Raw genomic sequence first — 14,398 nt, forward strand, 5'->3', positions numbered from 1 at the left:
AAACTCCAGATACTTTACAGAGGCCTAATAGAACATATCTTTCTTGCAGGAAGTTATTTATAGGAAATACAAATGCAAAGGCATAATGTAGCATATATATGTGCTACAGGAAACAAATGTTTACAGAATAACAAGTTTCTACTAATTTTAGTATTCCAGTATATTATATTCTACTATTATTTATCATAGCCTTGTTACTATTTCCCTTCATTGTGAAAATAAAATGATTTTTATCCTAAGAAGTCAAACAGTATTTATTACTAGGTTCTTTTTTGAGGGAGCAGGATTGATTAAACTCCTCTCTCAAATCAAGATATAACAAATTACTCCTAGCAATTTATTATTTTAACAGCAAAAGTGATGTGGGTTTTAGTTGTCTCCTTATTTGTCTTCCAAGTTCCCACCAGTCAGTCCCTGAAAGGACAATGGATGCTTCTGGAAGGTTCTCTGGTGCAGCTTGTCATCATTTGCCCAGGCTTTAAAGATAAATCTTGATTGATTCCTGAGAGAAATAAACACACAACCATTATTCTGAAGCCAACAAAACTGTAGCTAGGTTTTCAAATGGTGCCTTTGAGATATGGCTGCCATTTTCAAAGAGGTTCAACCTATGTGGCAGCCCTTCATAGTAGGCCAGTTCAAGACATAGGCAAAGCAGAGATTCCAGGATGATCTTCTCTGTAGTAAGATAATTTTATTTATTTTTGTTTATTACATGTATCTCACCTTTATTATTTTTACAAATAACCCAAGGTGGAGAACATACCCCACACTCCTTCCTCCTCCTATTTTCCCAACAACAACAACCCTGTGAGGTGAGTTGGGCTGAGAGAGAGTAACTAGTCTAAAATCTGCCTATTTATTATAAGGGGAACACAGAGCACCTTAGATGAGTTTTTGAGATTAAGGCACCAGGCTAAAAGTTACCAGACTGAGAGTTCTATTCGTACCTTTCTGGCTTTCATGGTTTAGGTAGGATTAGAACTCACAATCTCCTGATGTCTAGCCTGGTGCCTTAATCTTAACCTTAAAGGTCCACCTAAGGTGCTCTGTATTCCCCTTATACTAAACATGGAGGGGTTTGTGGAATCAAAATGCTGGACCCAAAGCACGTAATCAAGGCTTGCTGCAGTATTTACTGTTAACAGTGTGCACTGGAGAAATTCCCTTGAGAAAACAGTGGGAGGAACTCTTGCAGAGAAAAGGGTGCTGTCAGGCTTGTCCCAGCTTGGATGTTCAGGAAAGAAAGACCCTCGAATCCATTTGTAGCAAAAGGGATACTTTTACTAAAGTCAAGTGGTTGCAGCTCAAGAAAAGTGGATCTGAGTATTCCAAGTTACTTCCTGCCCTTCTGTTACCTAGAGAGGACAATGGTCTTCGTTAGAAAAAATATTTGCATCTTGAGATTCAGGGGTGCCTATGGAAATGTTCTGATAACATTTATCACTGGGCTACAAGGACACATTCCCAATGTTTTCCATTTATCTATTAAATAGTCTCATTCATATGAAAACTGATTTCCCCACAGGCTGAATTTCATTCTCATGCTTTCTCTTTCTCAGCACTGCGTAATCTTCTCTGTAAGTTACTCTTGGTGGCTCATTCCTTTTCCCTATGCCCAAGATCTGTATTTGTTTTTGCTAAGATCTAGAGGTTTCTCCAGGTTCCTCTTCCACAAAGGCCATTGGCAACAGCTTGGAGAACTTCCATTTCACACAGGGAGGCTGAGCCACAAAAGTCCTACTTAAAAATGGTTTGAAATGCCGATGTGAAATTACTATTTAGGAAGAAGTCTAATCCCCTTCTGAAATCATCCATCTTGATCCCAATTGCCGGCCGTTACTACAACCAAGCACTGGATTCCTACCTGCTGTCTTCTTCCTAGTCCGATGAAACAGAATCACCTTCGGACTGCTCTGCAGAACAAAGAAAAATGAGATATCAAGATAAGGTTTACATGTTATCACTAAAGAATCTGAATCTAGAAGTAGGATTCTGAGGATTCCATGATTATGGCATAATAGATATTTATTAAATATCTATCAAAACATTATTGTTCGTCACATGGTCAGCCAGATGTTTAGATTGGATGTGACATTTTTTGTCCACCTACACTGTCCTTCCAAAAAAACTGGGATGGGCAGATATTTTTTGATGGTATTAAAGTTATCATTGCAGGATGTAAGCTATTCCAAATAAAGCTGCCTTTTGCAATTGACTGAGAGGGATTTTGTCAATGACGATGGTGGTCAAGAAGTGATCCAGATGTTTTGGGATTCATTATTGTTGTTGTTGTTGTTATCTTTATGTGAGCAACTAAGGCTTACTTAGAGGACATTACTAGAGACCCAACTCTTGGGACGTCATGAAATATGTTTGCTCTACAAAATTTATCACTAGCATTATCAAATTGTAATCAAATGAATATGTTTCAGCAAAGAGTGGCAATAAAATCAATTTTTAGAGATTGAGTGAGATGGGCAATCTCTATATTTGATATATAAATGATTTTTAAAAACATCTTTTTCATCAACCACTACTCCCTTCCAAAGGCAGAACTAATAGCTGAACTTACGTGTCTCTTCAGCCTTTGAAAAAAGGCTCTTTAAAAAATCACAGTGCTCTATCACCCTTTCCTGGAATGGCTCAGTATTAAGAAGGAAGAAATTCTGCTTTGTGGCATTATAGAGTGGCCACTTATCCTTGCTGGCTGCTGACCCAGTGGGATTCCTAAGGAGGAAGAAAAGGACATTGATAGAAACTAATCACAGGGAGAACCAAACTAAGAACAGCTTGTCTTCAGAAGCTATGAGTGCTTCATAGCTGGAGGTTTTTAAGAAGAGATTGGACAGCCACTTGTCCAGAATGGAATAGGGTCTCCTGCTTTTCATTTTCATTTCATTTTATTAAATTTGTATACCGCCCTACTCCTGAAGGACTCAGGGCAGTGAACAGGCACGAAATAAAACACATAAATACAAAAGTTAAGACATGATTAAAACCCAATTAAATAATTTTTGCCCGAGACAATTTAAAACTCCCAATAATTTTAAAACGAATTAAAATTTGAGTTTAAAAATTTAAAAGAAGGGGAAAAAATTAGGCCAGGCCGGCCTGCTGGAATAGGAGTGTCTTCAAAGCATGGCGGAAAGTGCGCAGATCCGGGATCCTCCGTATCTCTGGGGGGAGCTCGTTCCAGATAGTAGGTGCCCCCACAGAGAAGGCCCTCCCCCTAGGGGCCGCCAGTCGACATTGTTTGGCTGACGGCACCTGGAGGAGCCCCTCTCTATGAGAGCGTACCGGCCGGTGGGAGGCTGTTTGTGGTAGTAGGCGGTCCCGTAAGTAGCCAGGTCCTAAGCCATGGAGCGCTCTAAAGGTGGTAACCAAAACCTTGAAGCGCACCCGGAAGACCACCGGGAGCCAGTGCAGCTCACGTAGGAGAGGTATCACACGGGAGCGCCATGTTGCTCCCATAACCACCCGCGCGGCCGCACTCTGCGCCAGTTGGAGCCTCCGGGTGCTCCTCAAGGGGAGTCCCATGTAGAGAGCGTTACAATAGTCCAGGCAGGAGGTAATGAGGGCATGAGTGACTGTGTGTAGGGAGTCCCGATCCAGAAAGGGACGCAATTGGCGAATCAGGCGAACCTGATGAAAAATCCTCCCGGTCACGGCCATCAAGTGCTCTTCTAAAGACAGCCGTGAGTCCAGGAGGACGCCCAAGTTGCGAGCCCTCTCCATGGGGGCCAGCAATTCGCCCCCAATAGTCAGCGATGGCATCAACTGACTATATCGGGACGTCGGAAACCACAGCCACTCGGTCTTGGATGGGTTGAGCCTGAGCCTGTTCCTCCTCATCCAGATCCACAGGGCCTCCAGACACCGAGACATCACTTCAAGGGCATCGTTGGGGTGGTCCGGGGTGGAGATGTACAGCTGGGTGTCATCAGCGTACTGGTGGTACTTCACCCCAAAACCACGGATGATCTCGCCCAGCGGCTTTACATAAATGTTGAACAAAAGGGGCGAGAGGACCGACCCTTGTGGCACCCCAGATATGAGGGGCCTCGGGGTCGACCTCTGCCCCCCTGCCAACACAGACTGCAACCGGCCAGAGAGAAAGGAGGAGAACCACCATAGTACAGTGCCTCCCACCCCTAACTCTTCCAACCGGTGCAGCATGATACCATGATCGATGGTATCAAAAGCCGCTGAGAGATCTAAAAGGACCAGGACAGAGGAGCACCCCCTGTCCCGAGCCCTCCAGAGATCATCAACCAATGCGACCAATGCCGTTTCTGTGCTGTACCCGGGTCTGAAACCTGACTGGAACGGATCCAGATACGTCGTCTCATCCAGGTGCTGGGGAAACTGTTGCGCAACCACACTCTCGACAACTTTCACCACAAAACGAAGGTTGGAGACCGGACGATAATTAACCAACATTGCCGGGTCCAGGGAAGGCTTCTTGAGGAGAGGCCTCACCACCGCCTCTTTCAAGGCGGTGGGGAAGTCACCCTCACCCAATGAAGCATTTATAATCCCCTGGAGCCAGCCTCGCGTCACCTCCCGGGAAGCCAGCACTAACCAAGAAGGACACGGGTCCAATAAACAAGTGGTCGCATTCTGTCTGCCCAGAATCCTGTCCACGTCCTCAGGGGTCACAGGATCAAACTCATCCCAGATAACATTCTCAAGACCTGCCCCAGTCCCTCCCCCTGAGACTACCCAGTCGGAGTCCAGATCTTCCCGAATCTGAGTGATTTTGTCATACAGATACTGAACAAAATCCTCGGCTCTACCCTCCAAGGGGTCCTCCCGCACTTCCTGGTGGAGCAGAGAGCGGGTCACCCTAAACAGGGTGGCCGGGCGGTTATCTGATGACGCAATAAGAGCAGCAAAATAACTACATTTCGCTGCTTTTATCGCCACTAGGTAATTCCTAATATGGGATCTTACCAGTGTCCAGTCCGATTCAGAAAGACTGGCCCTCCAATTACTCTCTAGGCGTCTTTTCCGGTGTTTCAACTCCCTCAGCTCCTCAGTGAACCAAGGAGCCAAATGAGATTGGTGCCGGGTCAGAGGCCGCAAAGGCACGACCCGATCCAGAGCTCCAGCGGCCGCCCTATCCCAGGCGGCCACTAGGTCTCCAGTCGAGGCGTGTGCCAGAGCCTCGGGAAATGGCCCAAGCTCCATCTGGAACCTATCAGGTTCCATCAGGCGCCTGGGGTGGAACCATCTTACCGGCTCCGCCTCCCTGCGGTGGGGTGCAGCGGTTCGAAGGTCGAGACGAAGGAGAGAGTGATCTGACCATGACAAGGGCTCGGTAACTATATCCCCTATCTCAAGATCACTCAGCCACTGTCCAGAGATAAAAACCAGATCCAGCGTGTTTCCCCCCATGTGGGTAGGGCCATGATTAACTGGGTCAGGTCCATGGCTGTCATGGAAGCCATGAACTCCCGAGCCACCTCAGACGCCTCAACCACAGACGGCAGGTTGAAATCCCCCATGACCATAAGCCTGGGGGTATCAACCGCCACCGCGGAGATGACGTTGAGTAGCTCGGGCAGGGCTGTTGCCACGTGGCAGGGAGCCAGGTACATGATCAGCAAACCCATCTGAACCCCACGACCCCACTTCACGAGGAGGGACTCACAGCCGGCTGTCTGAGGAACAGTGGCCTCCCTCGGTCTCAGACCTTCTTTAATAATAACCGCTACTCCCCCGCCCCTGCCCTGTAACCTCGGCCGATGGAATGCGAGGAAACCTGGTGGGCACATCTCGACGAGGGGGACCCCCCCTCCTGGCCCAACTAGGTCTCCGTAATACCCACCACGTCCGCTCCCCCCTCACAAATAAGATCACAAATGAGGGGGGCTTTATTTACTATGGACCTGGCATTGCACAGCATCAGCCGAAGGGTTGGGTCCTGAGGGTCTGTGCAACCTGGTGAACGGGTGGAGCCTTGGGGGCCGGAGCATGTCACCGATTGTAAACAGCGGGTACGTGCTCCCTTGACTCGATATGGCCCCCTGCTCCTGCCATACCTACCCCTCCCACTCACGGTAATGATATTCAGAACACTATCTGGACAAACTAAGACTCCCCCCTCGACCCCGAGATTCCCAACTCCCATGCCGTGCTTCCTTGCCAGGCCCGCCCCTCCCCTTTGTGGGCTATCCCCCATACCCACGACCTGCATTCCAATCAAACCCTCCCCCTCCCTAGAACCCCTTAAAAAATTTACAAAAATTTTTGATATAATACCCCTCAACCCTCTAGTTTTTGCATGCCACCTCTCGGGGTTCCAAAGCCCGTCATCGAGGTGGGCCCTCGATAAAGTGGAGGGCCAAACTTGCGAGAGGGGGGACTCTTGCAATGCTAGCAGGTCGGCTTTCTTGTACGTCATTGTACGTCCGAGTCCAAGGTGGAAAAGAGGGCCAGTCCAGGGTTCATAGTCCAGAGAGACCCTTCAGGGTACAGATGGATTTCATAGAATTTCATAGAATTTCAGAGAGCTGGACTCCACTGTCCTCTCACGACAGGGAGAAGGTCCAATGTCCTTTCCACTCCAACGGGGCAATGATCAAGCCACCCTCTCACGCTGGCTGGTCTCACTGGAGATAGTCATACCAGGGGTGTTACTACAGCTCCTTCGCTGGAGTAGAAATGGATCCCTCAGCTCCCCCATAGTCTCTCTATCCGGCTAAGGCGTAGGTGAAATGAAGAATAAGGGGGAGGTCCCACGTGATTATTCTGGAAACAGTCCTGCGGGGGGGGGGAGACCAATATCCCCAGAGGAGGATAACAACATCACCTCCTCCGCCATGTAGTTAATCTTGGCCACCATCATGCTGTCATATCTCAGCTACGGTCATCCGCTGCTACTGCCTCAGATCCGCCGCCTCCAGTGGCGGGGGGGAGGGGGGGCATCATCCAATGTCCCAGCCACCCACCTCCTGGCTCCATCGTCTCTGTCACTCCTTCTCCTTCACATGGAAGAGGGAGAGGCCTCCACAACCCGAATGTCAGGGGGAGCAGCCCGAATATCAGGGGGAGCAGTTTCAAACAAACTAAACTCCCCAACTGCTGCCATCCTCGCCACCATTCTCCCTCGCACGGCGCTTCCACGTGCCTCTCAAACGCCGCCCGCCCGCACCAACCGCGATGTTCCAAGGGGCGTAAAAGCCCTCCCCAGGCTGGGCAGGAGCTCTTCTTGCTGGGGGCTGGGGCCGTAGATGTTTTACCGGCCCTTAAACCCCTCGGCGTGGTTGACTTCCACCCTCTACTTCACACAGCGCTTCCACACGCCTCTCCAAACGCCGGCTCCCGCTCCAGCCGCGATGCTCCGGAGGGCGTAAAAGCCCTCCCCAGGCTGGGCAGGAGCTCTTCTCGCCGGGGCTAGGGTCGTGGATGTCTCTAACGACCCCTAGACTCCTCGGCATGGCCCAAAACGACCCCGTCTCTCTCGGGAGCTACCTGGTCGCCGCCATCTTCGCGCATGCGTTTTTGGCCACATTCCTGCTTGAGCAGGAGGTTGGACTAGCAGACCTCCAAGGTCCTGTAGGAAGTTAGCACCCACCCCTTTCCTGGAAGAGTGAAATATTTTAGGAAATATGAAAAAGGCAGAATATTATATTTCCCTGGGAGAAGCATATTTTACAGACAAAGCAGCTCCCACCTTCCTGCCCCCCACCCTTTGTCAATGGGCCATTAAGGCCTGGGCCAGTCTATTCTACATAACAAAGATCTGCCTCCTTCAGGCAGAGCCATAGTAGGAATTGCCAAAGATGGGATTAGCCCTCTACACAATAGCAGCAGAAACTCACCACATGTGACCTGGGAAGCACATGTGACCATCAGCCAGCAAGGCCCCCACCCCCTGGGAGTCTGACAACCAATCAGGATACTCTTTTGGGGCCCCAAGAAATGCAGAGCCAGAGAGAGCATAAAAACCCGAGGATTTACTGTATCTGCCCCTTTTCTGTTCAGGAACTCAAGCCATGTGATCCTGTCCACCATTAAACCATCTTTCCAAGCAGTCTCCATGTCTCCAGTGTCTGTTTCCCCACTTGGAGCAGAACCTAGAAGGATGTTTCTTCCAACAATTGGCGAGCCAGTGGGACTCCAAGCTAACCTAACCAATGGACCAGGCCCAGGTAAGCCTCCCTTGCTAGCAGCAGACCCATTGAGTCTGTGGGTATGTTTTCCTGGACCTTGGCCATTTGGAACTAGGTTTTAAAGGGGTTTTGAGTTTGAGCTCAAAGGCTGCTTGGAAAGAAGGTGAGTACCTCTAAATTTTAATTTTAAAGTATGGAAAAGCATGGGAAATTTGTTTATGCCTGCATGTGTGTGAGTGAAGGCCCTTCTCCCAATCACAGTTGGATCTTGCTTTCTCTGTGCATTTCCTAGCCGCAGAAAGACTAACAGTCTGGAGAGCATGGGGGTTTTGCCAGAGCACAGGGCCTTCTGTAAGGGAAGGAGGAAGTGTGTGTGTGGGATTCCACCTGGAAAACAGTCTGATTTCACCTCTTTGAGCGACCTCTAGCCGCACCTCTGCCTACTGCTAGCTCCACTGAGCCATGACCGGTAGGATAGAGAAAGCAAGGAGGGGTTGCAAAATGTGGAACTTTGTGTTTAAAAGGAATGGAAGCCGAGCGAAAGCCAAGCGTGTGAAGGGGGGAAATAAATTGTGAAAGGGAAACCCGGTTTTGTCCAGCCCAGACACGGGGCGAGCGTGTGTGTGTGTAAGAGGAGGTGCCCACACCTGGCTGCAGGGGTCAGCAGGTCCTCGCGGATCCCCTTTTTGGATCTGAAAAGTTGTGGTGATTCCCTAGAGGAAGGGGCCCATACTTCGCAAGGGAATCGAAGTCCTTCCCAGAGCTTTTTCCTCTGAAAACTGAGAGCGTGCCACCCGGCTAAGTCGAAGTGATCCTTCCGGAGAAAAGGAAAGGGTCATGGGTAGCGATAGTTCGCGGGTGGCGGGGACCCCAGTAGATGAAGTGCTCGCGGCCTGGGACGCCAGGCGGGTGCCCATATTGAGGGGCATGGATAAAAGGAAATTAGGAAAATTGTGTCAAAAATGGGCTTTGCTAAGAGATAACACCGGGAGACAAATTTGGCTAAATAAAGGTACTTAAAAGAAAAGGGAAATATATAAATAGGAATGTTGGGGTTTTTGTTTGCTTGTTTTGTTTGTTTTGTTTGTTTGTTTGTCTCTCTGTCTTCTATGCAACCATGTGGTATGTTTAAGATTTGTGCCTTCCCTAATTTAACTGAGATTTATGTGGGAATGATCAGTGTGTGTGAAATCTCAGAGTTCTGTTTTCTTCTCTTCATCTTCTTTGTTTTATGTGTGTGTGTCTTTGGGCGCCCTCGAGGTAATTGTAACTGTAAAATGTATCTGATCTCTAGAGACAAGAATTTTAAATTGTTAGAAAAAAAAAAGGTTGAAGCAATGAAAATGGGGGAGAGAGAGAAAAAAGAAAGAAAGAGCCTTTGCCCTGTGTTTGTCTGGCCAACAAACACAGATTAAAGAGAGCATTTCATTTCATTTCTGTTTTTTTTCTCCTCCTCTCTCTGTATCTTAAAGTAACAACTCAAGTTTATGAGGAAACGTTTTAAATTTGTTTACAAGAAAAAAATCAGTCTTGCATTTACTGTATGTGTTTAAATGGGTTTACCTGTTCATCTCTTTCCTGAAGCATGTGAATCCAGTTTTTTCTTATCCGTTGTGTCTCCATTTTGTTGAAACTGCATTATCTGTTTAGTAACTGCAATACTGTTGTGTTGTTTCTTTTCAAACTCTGCCTGCAAGCTATCTACCCTCCCATCTCTAATCCTGTTACAATGCCTTTCCTGTGAAGATTACCCCCCCAAAAAGGGGGAGGGGACCCTGTTCTAATGTCTTTTAGCCCTGCACGAAGGACTCTGCAACTGTGGAAGCAGAGCACATGGATCCAGATGCTGCCTCCAGAGGAGACCTTCCATCTGATTGAACCAGGAATTGGGTTTGAATCCAGCCTCCACTGAAAGTCAGCACAGCAACCAGAGTGGAGCAGACCTTCCCAAACCTGACTGACCAGCCTTACCACCAAGCATGCCACCCAGCAGACATGAAAGAAATGACTTTGAGATGTATAAGTAAAGACCAAAAGACTCTTTTCAATTCCCAGAAGACAGCTGGAAAGACTATGGGGGAGGGTGGAAATTCATTGTAAGGTTTTCTTTCTTGTCTCATTTATATTGTAATCAGTTTATTGTAAGAATTGTATTTGGGAGTGATTGCCACAGCAAGTTATGTACACTCTAGATTTCTGTCTGGTGGAGAGGAGAAATATGTCCAAAATGTTTGTATTGCCTGTATTGTAAAAGTAGCTGCATACACATGCACACACAGAGAGACACACACTATTCAGAATTAGATTGAAACTATTCCCTTCCCTTACCTCCACACAAAGCTTCTCCTAGGTTGATTTGTGCTCTGTGGCACTAAAAGCCCAAGGAGTCTTATCTCCCTGCTAATTCGATGGGGGAGGGGGCAATCCCCCCTCAGGCAATTCCCTCACTTGAAGAGATAGCAGAAAAGTGATCTCCAAAACCCAAGCCCTGACTGTGACTCACAAATGATGCTGCCCAGTTGCCCAGTAAAGGAAGATATATTGCACTGGTGGTCTCATGAGTAGAAATCCCAGGGCTCACTATGTGTAACACCAAAAAAAAAAAAAAAAAAAAAGAAAAAAAAGAATGGATATTGTACACTGGCTAACCTCAATTTGGACTCACAAATCCTGGATGCACCAAAGTAAGAGCTAGGGCAGGTTTAGTAACCAACCCATGAAATGGGCAGCCTGCAATTTAAAGGAAAATCATGGCTGTGAAAAATTTTGGTACATGTGTTTGCTTGAAACCTGACTGGAAGCTCACAGAAAGTAATATCTGAAGTCTGAAATTAATTGGCATGGAAAATTGGATACTGTAAAATTCTTACCAGAAATTTTTTCCTGGCTGCTAGACCTTCATGGTTGAAAGCTTTTGGAAGCCACTGAAGGAATCCTTTTCTGTTGCCTCTATCAATGCCTCCCCTTTGCATTAGAAAATTAAAAGCACCCATTAAGCCTCCCTGATGTGATCAATTTTAATCTTTTGCCAAGAACTTGTTTCAAAACTCACGTTTTGAAAAAAAAAAGAGTAGGGATTGTAGGAAGTTAGCACCCACCCCTTTCCTGGAAGAGTGAAATATTTTAGGAAATATGAAAAAGGCAGAATATTATATTTCCCTGGGAGAAGCATATTTTACAGACAAAGCAGCTCCCACCTTCCTGCCCCCCACCCTTTGTCAATGGGCCATTAAGGCCTGGGCCAGTCTATTCTACATAACAAAGATCTGCCTCCTTCAGGCAGAGCCATAGTAGGAATTGCCAAAGATGGGATTAGCCCTCTACACAATAGCAGCAGAAACTCACCACATGTGACCTGGGAAGCACATGTGACCATCAGCCAGCAAGGCCCCCACCCCCTGGGAGTCTGACAACCAATCAGGATACTCTTTTGGGGCCCCAAGAAATGCAGAGCCAGAGAGAGCATAAAAACCCGAGGATTTACTGTATCTGCCCCTTTTCTGTTCAGGAACTCAAGCCATGTGATCCTGTCCACCATTAAACCATCTTTCCAAGCAGTCTCCATGTTTCCAGTGTCTGTTTTCCCCACTTGGAGCAGAACCTAGAAGGATGTTTCTTCCAACAGTCCCTTCCAACTCTGTTATTCTGATGTAGCTCTTTTCCAAAGCGACTGGTTTTGACTTGAGAAACTACAAACAAGGGGAACTCCCAAAGGGGACTTTGAGGAAGAGGTGGAGTTTGGCTTGGTGAAATCTCTTGTGTCTCCTCCTTGCTGATCCAAACCCAGGTCAGCTCCTCATAGACTCTTGGATCTGCCAGTTCCAATCCTCACACCCTGGGCACCCTCCATCTTGTGAGTTTCCCCTTCACTACTTACTCCCTTGCAAGCCTTTGCTTGTTCTCTTAATGGTAGAGTAATGCTCTGTTTCTTATCTCCCTTTCGCCTCCTTTATTCCACTTTGAGAAATAATGTACCCTGGAATATGTGTGATACCATTGAACTCATAAAAGAACTGTTATCTATAAGTGACAATATTAAGAATTCTTAAAAATTTCAAGGCTATTTCCAGTACAGGTAGTCCTTGATTTACAACAATTCACTTAACGTCCATTCAAGGCTACAATGGAACTGAAAAAAGTGACTTACAACTGGTCCTTGCACTTACAACTATTCCAGCATCCTTACGGTCATGTGACCAAAATTTGGCTGCTTGGCAACTGGCATGTATTTCCAATGGCTGCAATGTCCCAGGGTCACATGATCACCATTTGCAACCTTCCCAGTTGATTTTCAACAAGCAAAGTCAGTGGAGGAAACTGGGTTCACATAATCACATATTGTACTTAAAAGTCGTAGTGATTTGCTTAATAACTGTGGTAAGAAAGGTTTTAAAACTGGGTATGATTTACTTAACAACTGTCTTGCTTAGCAACATAAATTCTAGTCCCAACTGTGGTCATATGAACTACTTGTATTAACACAACCTGTAAACATACACAAAAGAATAGCATGCATTACTTTATGGCTTCATTGCTTTAGATATAAGGTGCATTTGTTGAATGGAAAGGCTTTCTTTGGATTTAAAATACAAATTTTTGAAATAAAGTGAACCACTTACCCAGTGGTGGGATTCAAATAATTTAACAACCGGTTCTCTGCCCTAATGATTTCTTCCAACAACTAGTTCCCCAAGCTGCTCAGAAAGTTAACAACTGGTTCTCCCGAAGTGGTGCGAACTGGCTGAATCCCACCACTGCACTTACCCAGTTCTGGCAAACTCTGCCCAGTAGTGCATCATCTTATGGCTCAGTCTGGCTTCAGCCACTGTGTATGTTTGATTGAAAGGCAGCGTAGATTCAAGGGTTCCAAAAACAAAAGGAATCTCAGCACCGTGAGTTGCTCCAATCCATTCAGGCCAAACTGACCATGAAGGGCGATGTGCGAATAAATAGGCATATACAGGACTCCCAGTTTTCCTGATATTTCTTGTAGTTTCAATCAATGGACATGCAAATATCCGATCTGTATAGAAGTGGGACAGAGCAGAGCGGTATTTTGCTGGGCCGTGATTTCCTTCACTGTACCTCAGTGCAATACTCCGAATAAAATCTTCAGTTGCATTTGGCACCAACAGCTGTATCCCTTTCAGAAGCTGCTCTTGATTGATGAGATTGTGGGTGGTATTAGGGAAAACAGAGTGGACATAAGAAGCCGCTTCATCAGAGGTTTTACCCATGAGGACTGGTTTGACCTGAATTTGCCCCTCCTCCATGAGCTTTTCTGGATCACCAAGCAGAAACTCTCCATCTGTGGTTGGCCTGAAGGGAAAATTCAAAAGGAAGCCACCTTTCAAGAACAGAGATATTTCATGCCGAATAAGTTCAGAAACATTTTTTGTTTGCAGGCAATGCACTATGCTGATATTGTTGTCCTCTGAACAACCTAGCAGATGAACAAGTTCCAGTGATTTTTGTTCAGCTTCCTCAGGAGACCTCCAAGCCCAATAGGCATTGGCTGTTCCGCTCTGGATCACTGCTTGGGCAAAAAGGTCCTGGCTTTTTGGTGCAAGAAGATGGAAATTCACAGAAGATCCTCCAGCACTCTGGCCAAAAATGGTCACCCGAGAAGGATCTCCCCCAAAGGCAGCTGCATTCTCTTTTACCCACTTCAGGGCCAGCTGTTGGTCCCATAAGCCTAGGTTCCCTGGAGCCGCTGGTGGCAAGTACAGAAAGCCCAGGGCTCCCAAGCGATAATTGATGGTGACCACAATGACGTTCGCAGCAGCAGACATGGATGCGCCGTTGAACAACTCCAGAGAAGACCCGCCGAATAAATATCCCCCTCCATGTATCCAGACCAAAACAGGCACTGGTGAAGAAGGTTGTGGCTGTGGTACCCAGATGTTGAGGGAAAGGCAATCTTCTGACAGTAGTGTTTTAGAAGACCACATATCTGCTTCAGGGACATCCCGGAAAATAAATTGAGAACAGGAATTGCCAAAACTGGTGGCTTCCAATGTTTGCTTCCATGGCGGATGTGGAAGAGGTTTCTGGAAACGCAACTTCCCCAGGGGAGGCTCAGCATAAGGAATGCCTAGATAGGCTGTCACAGATCCAAGGCCAGCCAGGAACTGCTTGCCCTTAATGGGGCCGCTGCTGGTTCTGACCACTGTGTCTCCTTTAGATGCAGAACTGGAGGCTAATGGAAAGGGAAGGAGGAGGAGGAGGCAGCACAAGAGAGACGGGCATAGCAGACAAGGCATTGCAACAGTAGGACG

At 47.0% G+C, this 14,398-nt stretch overlaps 1 protein-coding gene across 1 annotated transcript; it reads right to left on the reverse strand.

Moving 5' to 3' along the window:
- Window positions 1-416: 416 nt before the first annotated feature.
- LOC139309393 (cholinesterase-like) lies at window positions 417-14,398 on the reverse strand. Its single transcript, XM_070933456.1, has 4 exons — window positions 12,885-14,398; window positions 2,576-2,730; window positions 1,868-1,916; window positions 417-502 (listed from the first exon to the last, which is right to left on the reverse strand). Exons 1-3 carry the CDS (start codon window positions 14,381-14,383, stop codon window positions 1,882-1,884), a joined length of 1,689 nt encoding a protein of 562 aa, XP_070789557.1. The 5' UTR covers window positions 14,384-14,398; the 3' UTR covers window positions 417-502; window positions 1,868-1,881.

The sequence above is a fragment of the Pituophis catenifer genome, unplaced genomic scaffold, assembly GCF_029215685.1.
Source record: "Pituophis catenifer annectens isolate HBS135680 unplaced genomic scaffold, rPitCat1.0.hap2 SCAF_2, whole genome shotgun sequence".
NCBI lineage: Eukaryota > Metazoa > Chordata > Lepidosauria > Squamata > Colubridae > Pituophis > Pituophis catenifer.